The sequence below is a fragment of the Serinus canaria genome, chromosome Z, assembly GCF_022539315.1.
Source record: "Serinus canaria isolate serCan28SL12 chromosome Z, serCan2020, whole genome shotgun sequence".
In the NCBI taxonomy this organism is placed as follows: domain Eukaryota; kingdom Metazoa; phylum Chordata; class Aves; order Passeriformes; family Fringillidae; genus Serinus; species Serinus canaria.
The window spans coordinates 9666774-9684216 of record NC_066343.1 but is presented as its reverse complement, the minus strand read 5'-3'; the positions used below and the strand labels follow the sequence as shown (position 1 = coordinate 9684216).

Below are 17443 nucleotides of genomic sequence, written 5' to 3'. Positions count from 1 at the left end.
ATATTCCTTTCCCAGAAAGAGTGGCTCCTACTTTTGGTGGCATAGTTTGGGACATCAAGACAGGCCAACCACAGCTTTAGTGGCATCTTTACATCCTAAATCTTCATACTTTCCATCATAAATTGCTTCTTTTCACCCTACTCCAAGGGCTGTGGTATTTTCGGGGTCCCCAGGATGAATTGAGAATCTGACTCCATGTTCTTGGAAGGCTAATTTATTATATTATGGTATTATATTTAAAGAATGCTATAGTAAAAAATAATAAAGAATAGAGAAAGGATACAGACAGAAGGCTACAAAGAATGATCATGAAAACTCATGACTTCTTCCAGAGTCCCAACACAGCTGGATGGGGATTGGTCATTAAGTAAAAACAATTCACATGAAACCAATCAAACAACGACCTGTTGGATAAACAATCTCCAGATCACATTCCAAAGCAGCAAAACATAGAGAAGCAATCAGATAATTATTGTTTTCATTTCTCTCTGAGGCTTCTCAGCTTCCCAGGAGAGGAAATGCTGGCGAAGGGATTTTTCAGAAAATATCACAGTGACAAAGGGCAAATGCCTAAAGACACTGCTGTCCATCCTCTCCAGTTTTGTTCTAATCACCAAGTTTCACTGCTTTAACTGGAATCACTGCTGGCTAGAAAGGAAACAGACAAATCCTTACCCTCTACAGCCAGAGAGATGATGCCCTGTGTGTCCTCCACTCCGTACATGACGTCGCAGCGATAGACCCCGGCATCGCTGGCGCGCAGCTTGGAGAAGGTCAGCGAGGCATCCCCACTCTCCTCGGAATGGCTGGGGACAGACACCCTGTCCTTGTAGCTCTGGCCTATTTTGATGTTGCCATTTTGGGCCACCAGGACCGTGGTTTCCTTGGCGTCCTTCCCGCTTTTGTCCAGTTCCACCTTGGACCATTTGATCCGGAGGTACTCGGCGGCATAGCTGGAGGAGATGGTGGGTGTGGTTGAAAAGAAGCATGGCAGGACTGAAGTTCCAGAGAGAGATCCCTTGACCAGGGTTTTTTTTTCTGCTTTAACTAGAAAAAGGGAAGAGACGAGGAGAAGAAAAGAGAAATCACGTTAGTGTAACAGCAAAATCAGAAACAGCTGTATTTAATTGTTAATTAATGATTCACTGATGCAAAGCCTGAAATCCATGAACCTTAGCTGATTTGTAACAGGACTGGGGAGTACAAGCTGAAAAAGAGTTTGTATCAATCTTGGTACATTTTAAGCTGATGATGGGGCAAATATTTTTTTGGGAAAATTTCATTCTGACTCATTTTCTCCATTTATTATGGTCACCAAATAATTACCCTTTGGGAACTGGCCTGAAATTTTAGGTGACAGACGACTCTAAGAGCTGTTTCTTCAATTCACAGGAGGAAGACCACTCTGAGTGAAAAATCAAGATCTACTTCACTGGCCAAAACCCTGAATGCAGGGGAGCTGCTGGAGTTCACACCTTGCCTTGCTCTTCTTGTCCTCAGAAGGAAACACAGCCCATGGCTTTGCACCCCTGTCCCCCCGGACCCCACTGTTCTCTCAGGGGTTAATTCTTTTTACTGCACACGTGCTGAAACAAAAGCCTTTCCAGAAATAGTCACTCTTTCAAAGTTGTTTCCTTGTAGCCTCCAGGGCCTTGAACACATCGCAGAAATGAAATATTTCAGGATGTAAAAGCAAAGGAAGAAGTAAAGCACGCAGAAAGTCCCTACTTGGCTCAGACTTGACATGATCAGGACTTTTATCATTTTTTATGTCATCTCCAGCTGCAAACATTTCACAGTGAAATGCTTCCATCTGACAATATCCTGAGGGGGAAGTTGACTACTGTTCATTCAAGCTGCACACTGCAACTGAAGAGAGGGTTTCTGATGGATTTGCCTTTTTAATGTGATGTTATTTCATCACACATAATGGCTTAAGGAAGATTGAAAGCTGATGCTCAACAGGAACTGTTCTACCTCTTTCACAGCCCTTCACTAACATTTTTGAAAGGTAGAGCATGGTCATCATTATTTTGAAGGGAGCTGGGATTTAAAAAATTTAGAAATATAATAATAATTGCCAGAGTGATACATGAAACAGAAGACACCAGCACATTAAAATTGTCTCTTTATCTATGATAAAAAGTATAATCTCTCCATAAAGAGTAGAAGATTGGAGGGTGGAATGGAAGGGTCGGCAGAGGGAGAGAATTAAAGAAGAGGAGCAAAAAGGGAAGAAAAAAAAAGAAGAGGGAGAAAAAAAAAAGAAAAAGAAAAAAGAAAACAGAAAAAAATAAATGGGGGAAAAATAAAACTGAAAAAATAAATGGGGAGAAAAGGAAAATGGAAGAAAAAAGAAAAGCTGCTCATTAACCTGGTTATTTTTAATAGAGACAGATGATTTTCCACAGGACAAAGTCTTCATGTTATTATCAAAACAGGTTTAATACAAGAGCCATAAGCTTAATGCCCAAGCATTTTAATGATAAAGTGCCAGCCAGAAAAAGAGAAAAATGGGCTGACAGGGAAGACACAGAATTCTGAATTAAGTTCTCGGGTCCTTTTCATCCTTTTCATGCCTACCAAACTAGAATTCCTTGGGCACACAATTCAGATAGAGTCAAGGTGATGGTATCAAAGCTGATGAAACCAGAGGACTAAAATATCACCTTTATCTTGTTGAAAGTTCACAGAGCTACAGTGGTTAGAGATAAAGAAATAGAGTGAATTCTCAGTTCTATCAGTTGTGATGGAATTACTGCCAAAGTGCACAGGTGGGAGATTAAAATCAGTCTCAAAATATTTAGAATGTCTTATGATCTCTTGTCATCTATACACCTTACAGGAACTTTCTTCTTAATTGAAGAATGACTAAATTATAATTATATTGACTGACAGAACTTTAATAAACTTTGTAAGAACACTGTTTATGATTATGAGTGATCTGGAATATCAGCAATGAACCCTGAGGAAATTTCCTACCTTTAGAATTCCTGTCTTCACATCAGCCAGCTGGAAGACCTGGCAAACAACACTTTTAATCCTGATATGAAAATTAGATCCAGCCTAAGATGTGCTACTTTGCAGAACAGATGATTCTGTGGAACTGCAGTTCTGCCCAGATTTATACAACACTTTATAAAAAAACTATTTGTTGTGGCAAGGTGAGGGAAGAAGGAGGAGAAGGAGGAAGAGGAAAAAGAGGAAGAGGAGAAGGAGGGGAAATTTTTCCCTACAGAAAAAGAAAATATTTGAATGACATAATATCTGAAAGTGATGCTCCTGCACAGTTCTAAAATGCTTGACTTCTTGCAGCACTCCAGGTCAGTAAATCCTGCTAGTTAGTCTAGCAGGATTTACTGACCAATGCAGAGCTATCAGTATCTCATATTAATCCATATAACCCTTTTTTTACCCTCTTTAGCATTTTTCCTAAGCTTATATCCCATGTCAGCCCCTATCAGTGGGATGTGACAGACCAATGACACATAGCTGGATGTCTTCTTTTTGAAGTGGGAAGAAAGGAATTCTTCCTTGAGAACAAAGTCCCTTTCTTCAAAATGTGTACGCTTGTTCTGTGGTAAATGTTACAAAAGTCTTAAAGTAGGAGTCTAGATAATTCTTTAAAAGGACAGAATTATGCTCTTCTGTATCACATTATCCACAATGACCAGGGCAATAGGTCTGCAGTGGACAAGGAGTCTGAAGAAAACAGTGCCCTGCATGGTGTGACACCGCTCAGAGGAGTGAATTTGCCTCATAATTGAGTTTAGCTGAACAGAATGTTGCTACTGACTATGCAGGCAAATCCCACATGCTTAGAGAATAAAATATTCTATTTATTTTTAGCTGAATTTATGAGAGAAAAAAAAAAAAGAGAAAAATGTTGCATCTCATTTTTCAGTTCATCAACAACCTGCTGGGACATATGGTATATTGCCCTGTCTAGCAGCAGAAATAGAAAGGATCACTGAAATTGTGTGTTTTGTCAATCCAGCTAGCACTGAGGAAAAGCTAGGAAAAGCTATTGCATCAACCACCAGTCTCTTAGTGAAGATAATAATGAATTAAAATGAGTGAAACTTGTAGGAAACACTGGAAGGTAATGGACTGAGACCCAACAATAACCTGAGTCCTTTACAAGGTGGTTTGTGGTCTGAGCAAGCAAAATAAGAGAAGGACACACAGAATTATGAAGAATTAATTTCATAGTCTACAAGACACTCCCAAGGAGCCAGGAAAATGTAAATCTCAGCTGCAGAACTCAACACCACAAATGGCCATCCAAAACAGGTAGGAAAAACTCCAGTGTTGATTATAACCACGAGGTCCAGCTTGTAAAACACATTAGTGATAAGCTGGAAATTTGTTTTTCATAAAAGATTTAAACTTTTGTGAAATTACTGTTTCAATTTTAAATCCAGACTAAGGATTCAAAAAGAAAAGGCTCAAAAATAGGGTGTCTATATTTCAGAATGCTGAGATACATTTTATTTTTACAGTATTTTTAAACAAAAGCCGTACTTATAAAGATTGTGTGCAGTCTTCTAACACTCATTCTCAAAAATATTACTGCACCAACTGACTTTTCTACAAAAGATAAGGGCATGAGTTGATCCCACAGATTCTTTGGGATCCCAATTAGATCAATTCATGGAAAAGGAAAATTTTTTCATCCTTCTCCTCCTCACCATGGCCATAGTTTGAAAATGGTTAAGACTCTGTAGGCCAAAAGAATGGTCCCTGACTTCAAAAGCAAACCTCACAAAGTTCACAGGGTGTTCTAGGAACATCAGGGTCTTTCTGAATTTCTTAAAATTTGGACAAATAAGGATGGGTCACAACCTGATCTACATTTTAAAGAATAGGATGTTCATGAAAATCCCCCAAGTACCAAAAATTCCACTCTGGAGATAAATGAGCCATTTATGATGTAATAAAAGGTGGAGTAAGTGAGAGAATATGTAAAGATGCCATCCCACATTCTGCAACTGCAAGGATCCATGCACTCCTCCCCACTTAAGAGTGCTGCCCTCTTAATCCCTGTATCCCTGAATTCTGCATTTGTGCAAGGCAGTGAGTCATGTCTGTAAGATGATCCAGACCTTTCTCCCCTTATGGCCAATCTAAGTCTATTATCCTTTTTTTTTAATTTGTTCCACTAATGAACCAGTCCTTTTTTTTTTAACATTCAGGACTACCTAAACGTGTTACTGGCAAAGTGTTCCATCTAGGTGGGAAAAAAAAAAAAAGTAGTAAATTTGATTTCCCCAAAGGTTAAAATCAGTTTGAGGAGTACCTGGAAAGAAAAGGGAAAGAAAATAAAGAAGAATCTTGCTTTGAGACTTGGGAAAGCTGCTTTCCCAGTTTTGTGAGTCTGTAGCAGCTGTTGAGATTTTTCCATACTGAAGGCCTGACCCAAACTTTCAAATAACCAGGGCAACCACACATGGATACATACTTCAGTCTTGGCATGTAATCACCAAGAGAGGCAGTAAGGGCTCCTTCTTTTCCACCCGAACCTGCAGCTCTAACACCTCCTTGCTAAAGACCCCAGCAGCCAAGGGATCTGCCCCAGCTTAGCTCATGGCAGCCCAAGCACAACAGAAATAAATCATTAACGCCTTGAGGAGGCCACAGAAACAAAATGAGTAACATGGTGCAGCATGGCATGGGCAAAGAAAGACAATTTCCTGAGTTTGGGTTGTTTCCTCGGTCCTGTGAATTGCCCTACCAAGTAGACCACTAAATTAATTTTACTGAAATATTCTATGTACAGAAGACTTACCTTTAGGTAGCATATATGTTATAGCTAACGTAGAGTACATCCATAAGATACTTTTTATACTTAACAACATCTTGACCTAGAAATGAAGAACAAAGGAGTGAGTGGTTAGTACTGCACTGTGTCCTTAGCAAATGTAACTCAGCACATCAATATTTGTCATTGGTATCAGAAGCAGTCCTTCCTGCTTTCAGGGCATTTCATTTAGGAATTTATGGTGGAGATTTGTTATAATAACCGTTTGCCTCCGTGGAATAGAGATTTGTAATGGATGTTCAGGTTGTTGAGTCCTGAGTGATGCTCTAACATGTCAGTTCCCTTTGGGTTTGCCTCTCACTTTCCATTAGAGGCTCCACCTTCCAACTGCTGGAAAGCTCTTCACATGTATCATATGTACACAATAATAAATTGCATGGTTGCAGAATTATTTCACAGTTTGCATTTCCATTCATAGTTACACATGTTGAACCTGTAAATATCCCCAAAGTTACAAAGGCATTGCAAGACACACAAAGGGTTTATAAATAGTCCCTCATCCATACAGTTACATGTGTGTGCTATGAACATCCCAACATAATAAATTACTTTCCGCAGCAGTTTGTCAAAACGCTGACAAATTTTTATCACTACCTTGATTTTCCCGATATTGCTGCAAAATCTGCCACCTGAGCTCTTCACTAGGACAAGTAACCAAGCTGACAGTCTTTGTCCTGTTCAAGAGAGTTTGCAGTTGAACTGCCTTAAGGATCAGTGAAGGAGAGATTTAACAGATTTGTACTTTTCTGTGTTGTAACTATGGAACATGTACTGCACACGTGTACAATTTGAAACTTCCACTTTTAAAAACTCCACAGGCTGCACTGAACATGACAGCAAAAACACACGGAGAGGCAGCTTCAGAAAACTCTTGGTGACGTGTTCAACCTCAGGACAGTTCTCTCCACAGCCCACAGCTGCAGCCCAAACTCCACAGGAGTCTGTGTGAACTGGCACACATCCTGTAACGTCTGAGCAGCACGGGAAAGACGCAACACATCTCCAACCAAGCCTTTCCAGTGAGGCAAGTTAACAATTCCCACCCAACAGGGCTGAAAACCCCAGAGCCTTTCCTTCTCTGCACATGGATGGCCAGAGCCAGCTGATTGCACAGAGAAAGATGTGCTACAAACTATTCCCTGGGCGTGGAGGGAGAAATGCAGCTGCTTTCCACAGAGCAGGCTTCACGCTGCCAAGGACGCCCCATGTCTGCTGCAGCCATTCAGGACAGCCGAGTGTAGAGTGTGATATCACTTATTTTGCAACGTGAACTTCACAGAATTTGCACTTTTCACAACTGAGTCCTAAACTAGAACCGGGACTTCATTCAGTTTAAGCCCTACATGCCATAAAACTTCTTATGAAGACCCTAACACCTACCCCCAAAACTACTCAGCCAGACTTTTATTTCTTCTTACATTTACACAAGCCAAGCTGCATGTGAAGAAAACAAAAGTGACTATTTATTAGCTAACTTTAAAATTCTACGCTGTGCCCTGGTGCAAACTCCCTGTAGAAGGCTGTTATGAGTGAGGACATTGCACAAGATCAGAACTGCAGACACCGAAATCCTCTGAATGCAATGATCAGCTCTGAAATAGAGTCACATGCTTGCTTAGATAAACACGTAAATGATCCTCATTATTACACAACAAGTAAAAGTGATGTCAGTTTGAGCCTACAGATGTGCAGAAGGACCTTCAAGCAACCCAAGAATGCTGGAAGCCTCAAGCACCAAAACCACCACAGTGAAGCTCCTCTGGTAACACAAGTGCTCTGATGGGAGCATGAAAAAAAGACTGACTGGAAGAATTCTCCACTTTCCAAGGTGCTGAGTGAAGGACCTGCCTGCCAGACAAAGTTCTGGCCCCTGAGGGAGCTGAGTGGCTCCAGACCTTCTGAGATGTTCTGCCCACATGGGCTCCCATGCGTTACACGCACTGGCTGCATCCACAGCGAAGCCAAGGTCCAGAACAGAATGTTTACAAGTTCAGCTCTCCATGTTTACCCACGAGTTTTGTCTCCCTCCTTCCCCTGAAGGCAACCTTGCCTTTTGGGACCAAGGGAATCAAAGAAACCTGACAAGAAAAAGAACAAAGTATTTTCTTTTTCCCAACAATGGGGGTGTTGCACCTAAGCAGAGCTGGTTGCATTTTGCACCTGGCCCACTTCCCTGGCTCTGACCTGGCATACCTGGGTGCCTGGCACGTGTCAGTGGAAGCCTGTTACCCTTGGAAGTTCTTTGCTATTGCTGTCATAACACAACTGCTTCCATGTTTGGTAAGAACACAAACCCTGCTGCTACGCTTCCAGTCACCAAACACAACACACACACCCACAGGGACAGATGAAAACAGAAAGGCAACTGTGGAAGGGCAATTTTCAATGTATCCATGGGAACAGAAGAGAACATTCCTGGATGTGATGGCTCCTAGCTTTTTACTGAGAAGGGCAGGAATTACACCTGCTGCATCAAGGGCTTGGATAGCTCCAAAAAATTGCACTGTTTGAGCACAAAGCTTAACATGAGACTCTTGCCAAAAATCCCTACCTGACTCTAAGAAAACCACCTCCTGACTTTTTATAAATCTTCTTTATCCTGAAATTCTCACTCAAGCAATGAAAACCCCTGGGAGGATGGTCTGATTTTCAGCCCTAAGGGTCAGGAGTGTGACTCCCACAAACCCTCCACACATGAAGGTTGGTTTCCATGCCCCAGGCCTTGGTGGCTTCCCATAAACACTCCTGGGTTGACCAGTGCGGCTCCACTCTAGCTGCCAGAATTAACATGGAATTACCTCTGTCACCCTCTCTAAACATGCAGACCATAACAGCAGCACCTTGCTCAGCCCCACAGGGCAGCCTGGCTCAGGAGGAGACAGAGTTCTGCAGACCCGGTGCCAAAAATCCTCCTCAGGACCCACAGGTGAGGCAGAGGTTGCTGCTTTACACCTCACCCCAATTCCCACCCACATTTCCAGGCTCTTGGATGTGATTGCTCCTGCCTCCTGCCCTTCTGCTGGCAGAGGCTGCAGAAGACTGTGCTCTCTTGTAGCCCCCAGAGCTAAATCCCTGCTCAAAACCAGATTTGTGTTTCCCATTCCTGCACCCTACAGCTCACAGAAGTCTGCTGTCTGGCTGCTGTACTGCCCCTAAGGCCACTGCAATTAGCCAAAACCCATCTAACTCTACCTTTTTCCATAAGATTTTTTTCCCCTTGGTGTCACTACACCCATAGTAAAAGAAATCCATAACACAGTGAGCAAATCTTGCCAACTCAAGCTGCAAGACTTGAGTAAGTGTTTAATTTCCACCTTCTGCTAAAAAAGTACCTCACTTGACGTGACCAAACTTGGGTTGCCTGCTGGCTGGTTTCCAACTGGGCTGATCCATTTTATTAGGAGCTACTACAGGCAGATGGATCTATGGTAGGAATTCGTGTTACATTTCTAAATGGGACTCAGCCCTGAGTGTAGCATCTATAAACCAATAGGTGCAAAACTCCTGGACAAACTTGACATCTGTAAAAATTAGCAGTAGGGGTTCTGTCTGTGGGGAGAGAACTCTCCTATTTTTGCAGGCTCTGCTACCTTCCCTTACTACAGAAAAACTCATAGGAGCATTAATTTCTGACCAAATTCCAGCTTGTGTTTAGTTTGCAGTGTAAGCTTGATCTCACACCAATGCTATTTTAATTTAACCAGATGAGAGAACATCATGTCTCTCTTTCTGTTTAAAACTTCAGGTTCAGAAAAAGAATTGTCCTGGTGTGGAAGAGACTAAAGCTTACAATCCAAAAATGCTCCTGGTTTCACCGAAGCTGAGACAACGAGGAATTTGCCCTATTAGCCATTTTCACAGAGGTAACAATGTCTCTGAAATCTGCAACTTCTCAGGTCACACTGAGATTGGTTCTGCTCCACAGCTGCATTGTGAAATCTGGATATGTTCCTTAAACCAATAAAAAGCAGCCTCTGCCCATCTGACCCTCATAGTGAAAGTCAGAATGACATAAAAGATTAAAAGAAAAAAAAAAAAAAAAGAGGGTAGGACCCAACAGAACCTGGCACTAGAGAAAAGAAGGAAGGCTGCTCATTCTAATGGGTAAAACAGTAAATTACAGTTTCCAGTGGAACTCCAAAAAGGTAGAAATTACCAATCCCAGTCACAGCACATCCCTTGCTACCTTCCAAGCTCTGAAAGCTTCACAGGTACCATCCTTCCTCAAAGGCAGACATTCTGCACTTTCCTTTACGTCTGCAGTCCTTTGATCCTGGTACTGTTAATTGCTGCCATGTATCCACCTCACCATCAGTGCTGACTAATTAACTTTGCCAGCCTCACCTCCTCTCTGCCACGTGATTAATTAGCCCACTGTGCCAACACATGGCACATCAGCCTACATCCGATTCACCAGTGGTCCCTGCTTGGCCCATTATCCCTTGGAAATGCCCTCCCGAGGCTTGGAGAAGTTCTTTGGGGTGTCTGCATCACCTCCAGCAGCTGTGGGGGGAAACTCCTCCAGGCTGAGTCCTTTTGGTGCTGCCTGCAGGCTGGAGCACAGACAGGAGCAGTGACCAGAGCACAGCGTGTTCTGACTGCAGCAGCTGCTGCCTCGGGACATCCCTCACAGCTTGTATGCCAGGAGCAGCTCCAGGCACTGGGACAGCCACGCAGAGACACAGTGGAAAACTGCCAGAGGCAGAGCGTGGAGGAGCAGCGAGCACACGCTGCTCCTTCTGCATCACCCCTTGTCACTCCTGCCTTCCAGAAACATTGAATATCCTAAGCTGGACACGCAGGGATCAGCAAGTCCAGCTCCTAGCCCTGCACAGGACACTCTGACAATCCTAGCCCGTGCCTGAGAGCATTGCCCAGACACACTGACCTCTGCCAGGCTTGGTTCCAGGAGAGCTGAGGCCACCTTTCTCAACCAGCTGCACTGCTGAAGGGAGAAGAGGTGGGAACAATGTGAAGGTGTCACACATGGCACCCTGCACTGCCATTGTGGGGTTAGGGACCCCACTGTGGGCTCCAACAGGGGCTCCTCAGCCCTCTTGGGGCTCACCCAGTGCCACTGCTGGGCACAAGGGGTGGCTGTGGGTGCCCTCAGCTCGCTCTACCATCCCCCCGGTGCCACCTCACGCTTTGAGCCCAGGCACTGAGGGACTGCCCAGAGTCGGAAAGGTGCCAGTCCCACCCCGCTGCCCATCGGGCATGGCTTGCTCCAGCACCACAGACTCACAGAATAGTTTGGACTGGAAGGGGCCTTAACTATTCATCCAGTGCCACCCACTGCCGTGGCAGGGACACCTCCCACTGTCCCAATGTCCAGGCTGGCCTTGGGCACTGCCAGGGATCCAGGGCCTGCCCACCCTGCCAGGGAACAATTCCTCAGTGCCAAGGTCCCAGCCAGCCCTGCCCTCTGGCCCTGGGAGCCATTCCCTGGGGCTGTCCCTGCAGCCCTTGGCAATTGTCTCTGTCCCTCTTTGCTGCAGCCCCTTCAAGCCCTGCGAGGCCACCCTGAGCTCAGCCCAAAGCTTCTCCTGCCCGGGGGAGCAGTGCCAGCTGTGCCAGCCTTGGCTGCCAGCAGAGCTGCTCCATCCATCCCTCTGCCCATCCTGGAGCCTCCTCTTTACCCATTTCTTGTGTAGAAGACTCCCAGAGCGCGAGGAACAGCGGAGACAGCGGCTTTTATCGAGGGGGTGTTGCTTATTTAAGATTATTTTATTACGGCGGTGGTTGGCCTTTTTTTCCCCTCACGGTGACGGGCCCGGAGCCCTCTGGCGGGAAACCGGCGGCCGCGGGAGCTGCCATGCCGCCACTCGCCGCCCGGGGGCGCCGCAGCGCCGCCGCGCCCTCCCCGTTCCTCGACAGCGGCCGCGCCCCCGGGCCGGCACCAGGCCCACCACCCCAAACCGGGACGGAACCCGCGGGCCCAACTCGGAACCGAGCCCGCCGCCCCAAAACCGGCACTCAGCCCGTGACCCCCGGCGGACACGCGACACGGACACCCCCCCAAAGCCCAGCCCTGCCACAGCCTCCCCCCACTCCGGCAGCGCGGGGCCGCGCCCGCCCCGTCCCGGGCTCGCCCCGCCGAGCTTCACTCGCTCCTTGTGGGGGAGGAAACTTCCCCTTTCGCTCAGAACGAAAAAAAAAAGGAGAAAAGGATTAAATAAAACAGCACGGATATAAAAGCAATCACTGAACCCACCCAACGATTACGCTCTCCCATCCCGGGATGGTTTTTGGTTTGGTTTCTGTGTTTTGGGGTTTTTTGGGTTTTTTATTTTTTGCAGCGGTTTTTCGACGCTCACGCCTCAATTAACAAAAAAAAAAAAAAAAGGAAAGAAAAGGGGAGGGGAAGGTGGAGGGAGGAGGAGAAAAAGGAGGGAAAGGGGAAGGAAAGGGAAAAAGGGAGGGAAAGGGAAAAAAGGGGAAGGGAAGAAAAGGGAGGGACAGGGCAAGAAGGGGAAAAGGGAGGCAAAAACGGGTAGGGAAAAGGAAGAAAGGGGGGGGAAACAAAAAGAAGGGGAAAGAGGAAAAGGGGGTAAAGAAAGATGAAAAGGGGGAAAAGGAAGGTAAGGAGGGGGAAAAGAGAGGGAGGAAAGGAAAGAAGAAGAAAAAGAGGAAGAAAAAGGAGGAAGGAAGAGAATGGGGGAAAGGAAGAAAAACCGAGGGAAGCGGGTGATAAGAAGGGGAAAAGAAAAAGAAAGGGAAAAAAAAAAAAAGAGGAAAAAAGAGAAAAGCCATGGGGGCTTAATCCCGAAAGCCGGTGCAAGGAGGAAGGGAGCGAGAGGGGGCGGCCGGGAGGACGTGACCAGGGGGACAATGAGGGGCGGCCCCCGCCCGCTGCCCGCCGCCCCTTTGTGTGGGGACGGGGCCGGGGGCCGGCGGAGGCTGCCCCCGGTCCTGCTGCCGTCCTCGCTCACACACACACTCACTCACTCACACACACACAGAGCCGCTCCTTCCCGCCGTCGGAACTCCCCGCTTGCCCTCCACCGTGCTCTCACTTCTTTTCCTTTGTAACACAAAGGAGAAATCCCTGGCAGCGGAGGGGGAAGGCAAAGCCCGTGCCCCAGAAAGTGGACGTGGGTGTAAGAGGGGGCGTTTTGCTCCACTGACCTTGCGATCCTCCTCCTCTTCACCCACTGCCCCCCTTTCCGCAGAGAAAATGTGGTTCGGGGCACGCTGCTCGCCGGCTCCTCTGGAGAGATGCTGAGCACCTCAGAGCCGCTCTGCCCTGCGAGCAGCTTTCCAGGAACATCAGGGGAAGGGATTGGAGGGAGAAAAAAAAAAAAAAAAAAAAAAAAAAAAAAAGGGATGTGGGGAGCACGCAAGAGTGGAGGACACAGAGCGCACGCTTTTCCCAGCGCTACAAAACTGGTGGCCGGGGGGAAAGATCCGTTCTCGTCGCTCCTGCCACACGGGCGCTTTGTGTACTTAACACCCGTAAGGAACAGCTTCCTCCCGTCCCCCTCCGGAGCCCCGTCGCACGCCAAGGTGCGGCTCTACCTTCCCAGCCATCCGAGCCACCAGCACCGAACACTCTTGTCAGGGCTCCCACCCCAAAGTCTTCTACTCCCTAGTTTTCTTTGTTCTCCTCTTTCCACCGGTTTTTTCTTTTCTTTCTTATCTTTTTTTTTTTTTTTTTTTGGTTAGATCCCGAGCATCCCTCTTTCTCCTCTTCCCCCGCGTGTCGTTGAACTCACCCCAGGTTGTTCAAATTCACCAATCATCGCTATTCCCTCCCGCTTAAGATTTGCAGTTCAAACTCTTTGTTGGTGCAAGCAGTAAAACAATTGTTTTAAATCTTAGACTAGGTGTTTGCTGGCAGTCATATTATAGAAAAAAGGGGGGGAAAGACAAAAAAAAAAAAAAAACCACTCCAAACCAACCCGCAATAAAAGAGTTATAGTTACCTTAAAAGGTAGCGTATTGCAGAGATAGCAAAAAATCACAACGTGGTGGCTGGGCTAGTCCAGAGATCCCAGTGGCCGCATGAAAGAGTAAATCCCCTCGTTAGTGCTGGAAGGAGCCGGTGGTTCCGGGCTCTCCCCTTGTGCCGGAGCTCGGTCTCCCCTCCTTCGCTCGCTTCCCGCCGGCGAGCACCTGACTCCGAGCGGCGGAGCCGGGACCGAGCAGTGGGCAAAGGGAGCGAGCCTGCAAGTTCAAATGCGAGCCTCAGCCACCCATCATTATTATATCGTTGTACCGTCAGCGCTGCAGAGGAGGGGCGCTGGCTCGGGGAGAGGAGGGTTCACAAGCTCTGCGAGAGCCTCCTTGCAATTTCCAAAGCTCCCGCAGCTGCTGGGCGCAGGAGAGCCCCCAGCGCCTGCCTCCAACGAGCGGGGGCCCCCCCGCCCCCGGCCCGGCACGGCCCGGCCGCCCCCTCGGGGCTCCCTCCGGCCCCCAAACCCGGAGCGGGGACCCGCAGCCCGGTGCGGCGGGACGGGTCCGTCCGAGCTCGCCCGGAGCCCTCCGGAGAGGGGCAGGCGGGTGCGAGAGGCGCATTGTTCCCCAATTAGACAATTAACCGGGAAGAGAATGGAGAGACCTCCTCCACCCTGGCTCCCGAAGCCGGTTGAAATGGGGAAAGTGACTGGGACCGAAATGCCTTTTTCCCCTTTGCCTCCCCAGTCTCAGCGGAGGTTGCAATGAAAGAATAAATTGGTGCTGGTTCCAAACTTCCCCTGTCGATGCCAATTCACAGGCAGCTTCACATCGGCAGCCGCCCGAGCCAAGCTTCTCCACCCATGCATCTCCAGCCACTTTCTTTTTCTTTTTTTTCCTTTTTTTTTTTTTTTTTTTTAAGATTAGACTCTGCATTTGCTGTCCAAACCTCTCAGAGATGAAGTCATAAGTGGAACTCTAAACCGTCCTTTTACAAGGGATGTTCACCGGTTCATAAAGGGTCTGATGTGCTCTCCAGGCAGCCCCCATCCCAAAATGTAGCTATCTCAGAATGTGGGAGACATTTAAGGCACCCTCACCAAGCACAAAACGCTGGCAGGAGCAGCTCCTCTGGCGTGCTCCCTCTCAGAGAAGCAGATGCCAGAAGTCCCCCTCCTCCAGGAAGGTGTAAAGCTGGAGCCAGAAAAGAAAAGCCTGGAGAAATAGGTGTGTCTGATTGCACTGCTCTGGGCACGTTTTTGGCAGCCCCAGGTAGGAACACTAGGAAGAGGCAGAAGGAGTTTTCCTTCAGCTCCTCTCGCTGTTACTGTTCCAGCTGCTGTGTCCCCAGAGTTACACTGGTAGAGGATTTCAGACAAGCCCAAAGCCCTTGTTTCCAAAGACAGACCTCGGTGCCAAGTTGGAGGGGTGGGAGGTGGAAGAGATGACAGCCAAGCAGGGAGAAATGGAGACCTGGAGGCTTAAGCCAGATCAGCTTCGTGTGAGCTGTGGCCTGGGTGAGCGGAGCTGGAGCGCTGGCTGAAAACCTTATCTCAGCTTGCAGAGCTTCTTTGTTTTCCCTCCTTACACGGAGTAAATACACAGTTGCTTACTTGGGATGTTGAAGAGAGGCTTCTCTCCCACCAGTGCCACCTCTCAGCAGCACCAGTCCTCCCAGTTCCTCGTGCCTGGGTCAAGCCTGCATGGTGCACGTTCCTCCTGGGCACTACCACACCTCAACACACTGGACCTGCCCCACTATAGGACAAGGTTTCTCAGTCCTTGAAACTTCCTGAATCCTTGAAATCCTTGAAATCGTGCGTCAGAAGAGCTGACAACACTCTCTTTTCAAACAGGCACTACAAACAGTTGTGGGCACGTTTTTTTGAGGGTGTTTGATGCAAATTCACACAGTTCCTGTTTTTGGTAGCCTTGCCTGCCTCGCCAGTGTCACTGCTGAGGCAGTGCACACTTCCTCTGCACAGTGTTGTGATGAAAGGAGGACACTGACGTGAATCTCTCCCACACTGGTTCAAACAAGCCTCTTCTGCCCTCCCAAACATAAGGGGTTAGGGTGAGACCCATGGTGAGGGCACTGTTCCCTCTCCCCACACAATCTCAGCCTTCCCAGGCTGCAGACAAACCCTCTGAAGACATAGTTGTAAGGCAGGAATCTCTCTGGCTCACTCCTTTTTCTAGGTGAAGAGGTGGGAGACCATCCTGCTGCCATCCCAGCCTCTGGAAAGGAGAGCAGGACATCCCCTATGGCATTGGGTGATGGGGGATCCCTTTATCCAGGCCACCCTCCAGGACAAGCTAGGAACTTCTAAATGACCAGGCACCACAGTCAAAATGCCCCTCTAGCCTTGAGTGGCCCCAACTTCCCAGCTTCACCTGTTCCTACTCTGCTCCCTGCCTTGGCTTCAGGCAGGAGAGGTGACATTTAGCAGAGCAGGAGCCACTTCTGCAGCCCTGAGCTTGCTTCTTCATCACCGCGTGACCCTTGTCCACTGGAGACTGAACAACTGCTCCTGGCAAAGGGTGGGAAGAGGGTGAATGCTGCGGAGCATCCTCTCGCAGCTGTGGCTGCAGCAGCACAGCTCCACGAGGGGAAGCTGCAGGTTTCTGCTCCACTGTGCTCTGCTGGTGTCCAGCTGAAGCACTGGCCACCCCTCCAGGGGATGGGGAGATCCTGAGTCTGACCAGAATCCTGAACAGGGAGTAGGGCCGGGGGTAGGGCCGGGGGGTAGCGCAGCTCTCTTCCCTACAAGCACCAGCAAGAAGCAACCAGTAGTAATAGCCCGGGGCTAACCAGCCTCGGGTCGCCTCGCTGCTGGCACCTCTTTTTTCTTTTTCACGATGGGAAAGCAAATAGATTATTTCTTTAAAGAGAAAAGACCCCTTCCCCCCTCCCCTTTCCTTTCTCCCTCCCCTTCCCTTTCCCACCGCCCGGCTGCCGGAGCTCTGATGGGAACCGGCCGGCCGAAGCCGCTCCGTCTCGGAGCTGGGAAGAAAGCGGAGGATGCAGAACCCCCACCCCCTTCCCCCTCCTCCCTAGCCCCCTCCCCGCCTTCCTCCTGCTCCTCCTCCTCCTCTTCCTCCTCTCCGCCCGGCGCGGAGCTCCCGGAGCCCCCGCGGAGCCTCGGGGCCCCGGGGCTGGAGGAGCGGAGCCTCCCCTTCCTCACGCTCCCGGCGGCGGGGCCACAAGGAGAGGAGGCGGGCGGGGGGCTCCGCGCTCCCCCTGCCCTTCCCGCGGTGGGATGGAGGTTTCTGGGCACGGGGGAGGTTTGGGGCTGGCCAGACAAAGGCACGGGCGGGGGTGGGCGCAGGGCTCCTGCGGGGCTGGGAAGGGAGGGATGAGGAACTCCTCCTGGGCATCCCCAGCCCGCCAGGGAGAGAAAACCCCGGAGGAAGGAGGGTGTGTTACACTGGAGACCCTCGGGGCTTTTCGGGATGACTGGGGAAAGTGAGGAGCTGATCAAGCTGGAAAAACAGACGGCTGCAACCCCTCGGTGTTTTCATCTCATTTTATTTAACCCTCCCCACCTTCTCCGGGAGCCAAGCTCTCTGCTCTGAACCAAGAAACTGTCCAGAAAGGGGATCTCCTTTCCTCCTCTTGGAGACCACGCAAACTGCCTCCATGGGTTATGTCAGGGGCCTGAAATGTTGTCTGATTTACTGTGAATGTCAGATACTTTTCTTTGTAAATATTTTAGGCAAAGTAGA

The 17443-nt window shown here is 48.4% G+C and overlaps 1 protein-coding gene across 4 annotated transcripts in view; it reads right to left on the bottom strand.

The window, feature by feature from the left end:
• Positions 1 to 14077, bottom strand: part of VCAN (versican) — a 101056-nt gene extending 86979 nt beyond the window's left edge. The window contains exons 1-3 of one of the 4 annotated variants that reach the window (XM_050986984.1): positions 13747 to 14077; positions 5789 to 5864; positions 676 to 1047 (exon numbers count right to left, since the gene is read on the bottom strand). In XM_050986984.1, the coding sequence (XP_050842941.1) occupies positions 676 to 1047; positions 5789 to 5858 (442 nt within the window). In that variant the 5' untranslated portion in view covers positions 5859 to 5864; positions 13747 to 14077. Of the gene's footprint in view, positions 1 to 675; positions 1048 to 5788; positions 5865 to 12949; positions 13072 to 13746 lie in introns of those variants that run through there. The other 3 variants (XM_050986985.1, XM_050986986.1, XM_018923117.3) reach the window with 3 other exon arrangements.
• Positions 14078 to 17443: the final 3366 nt, after the last annotated feature.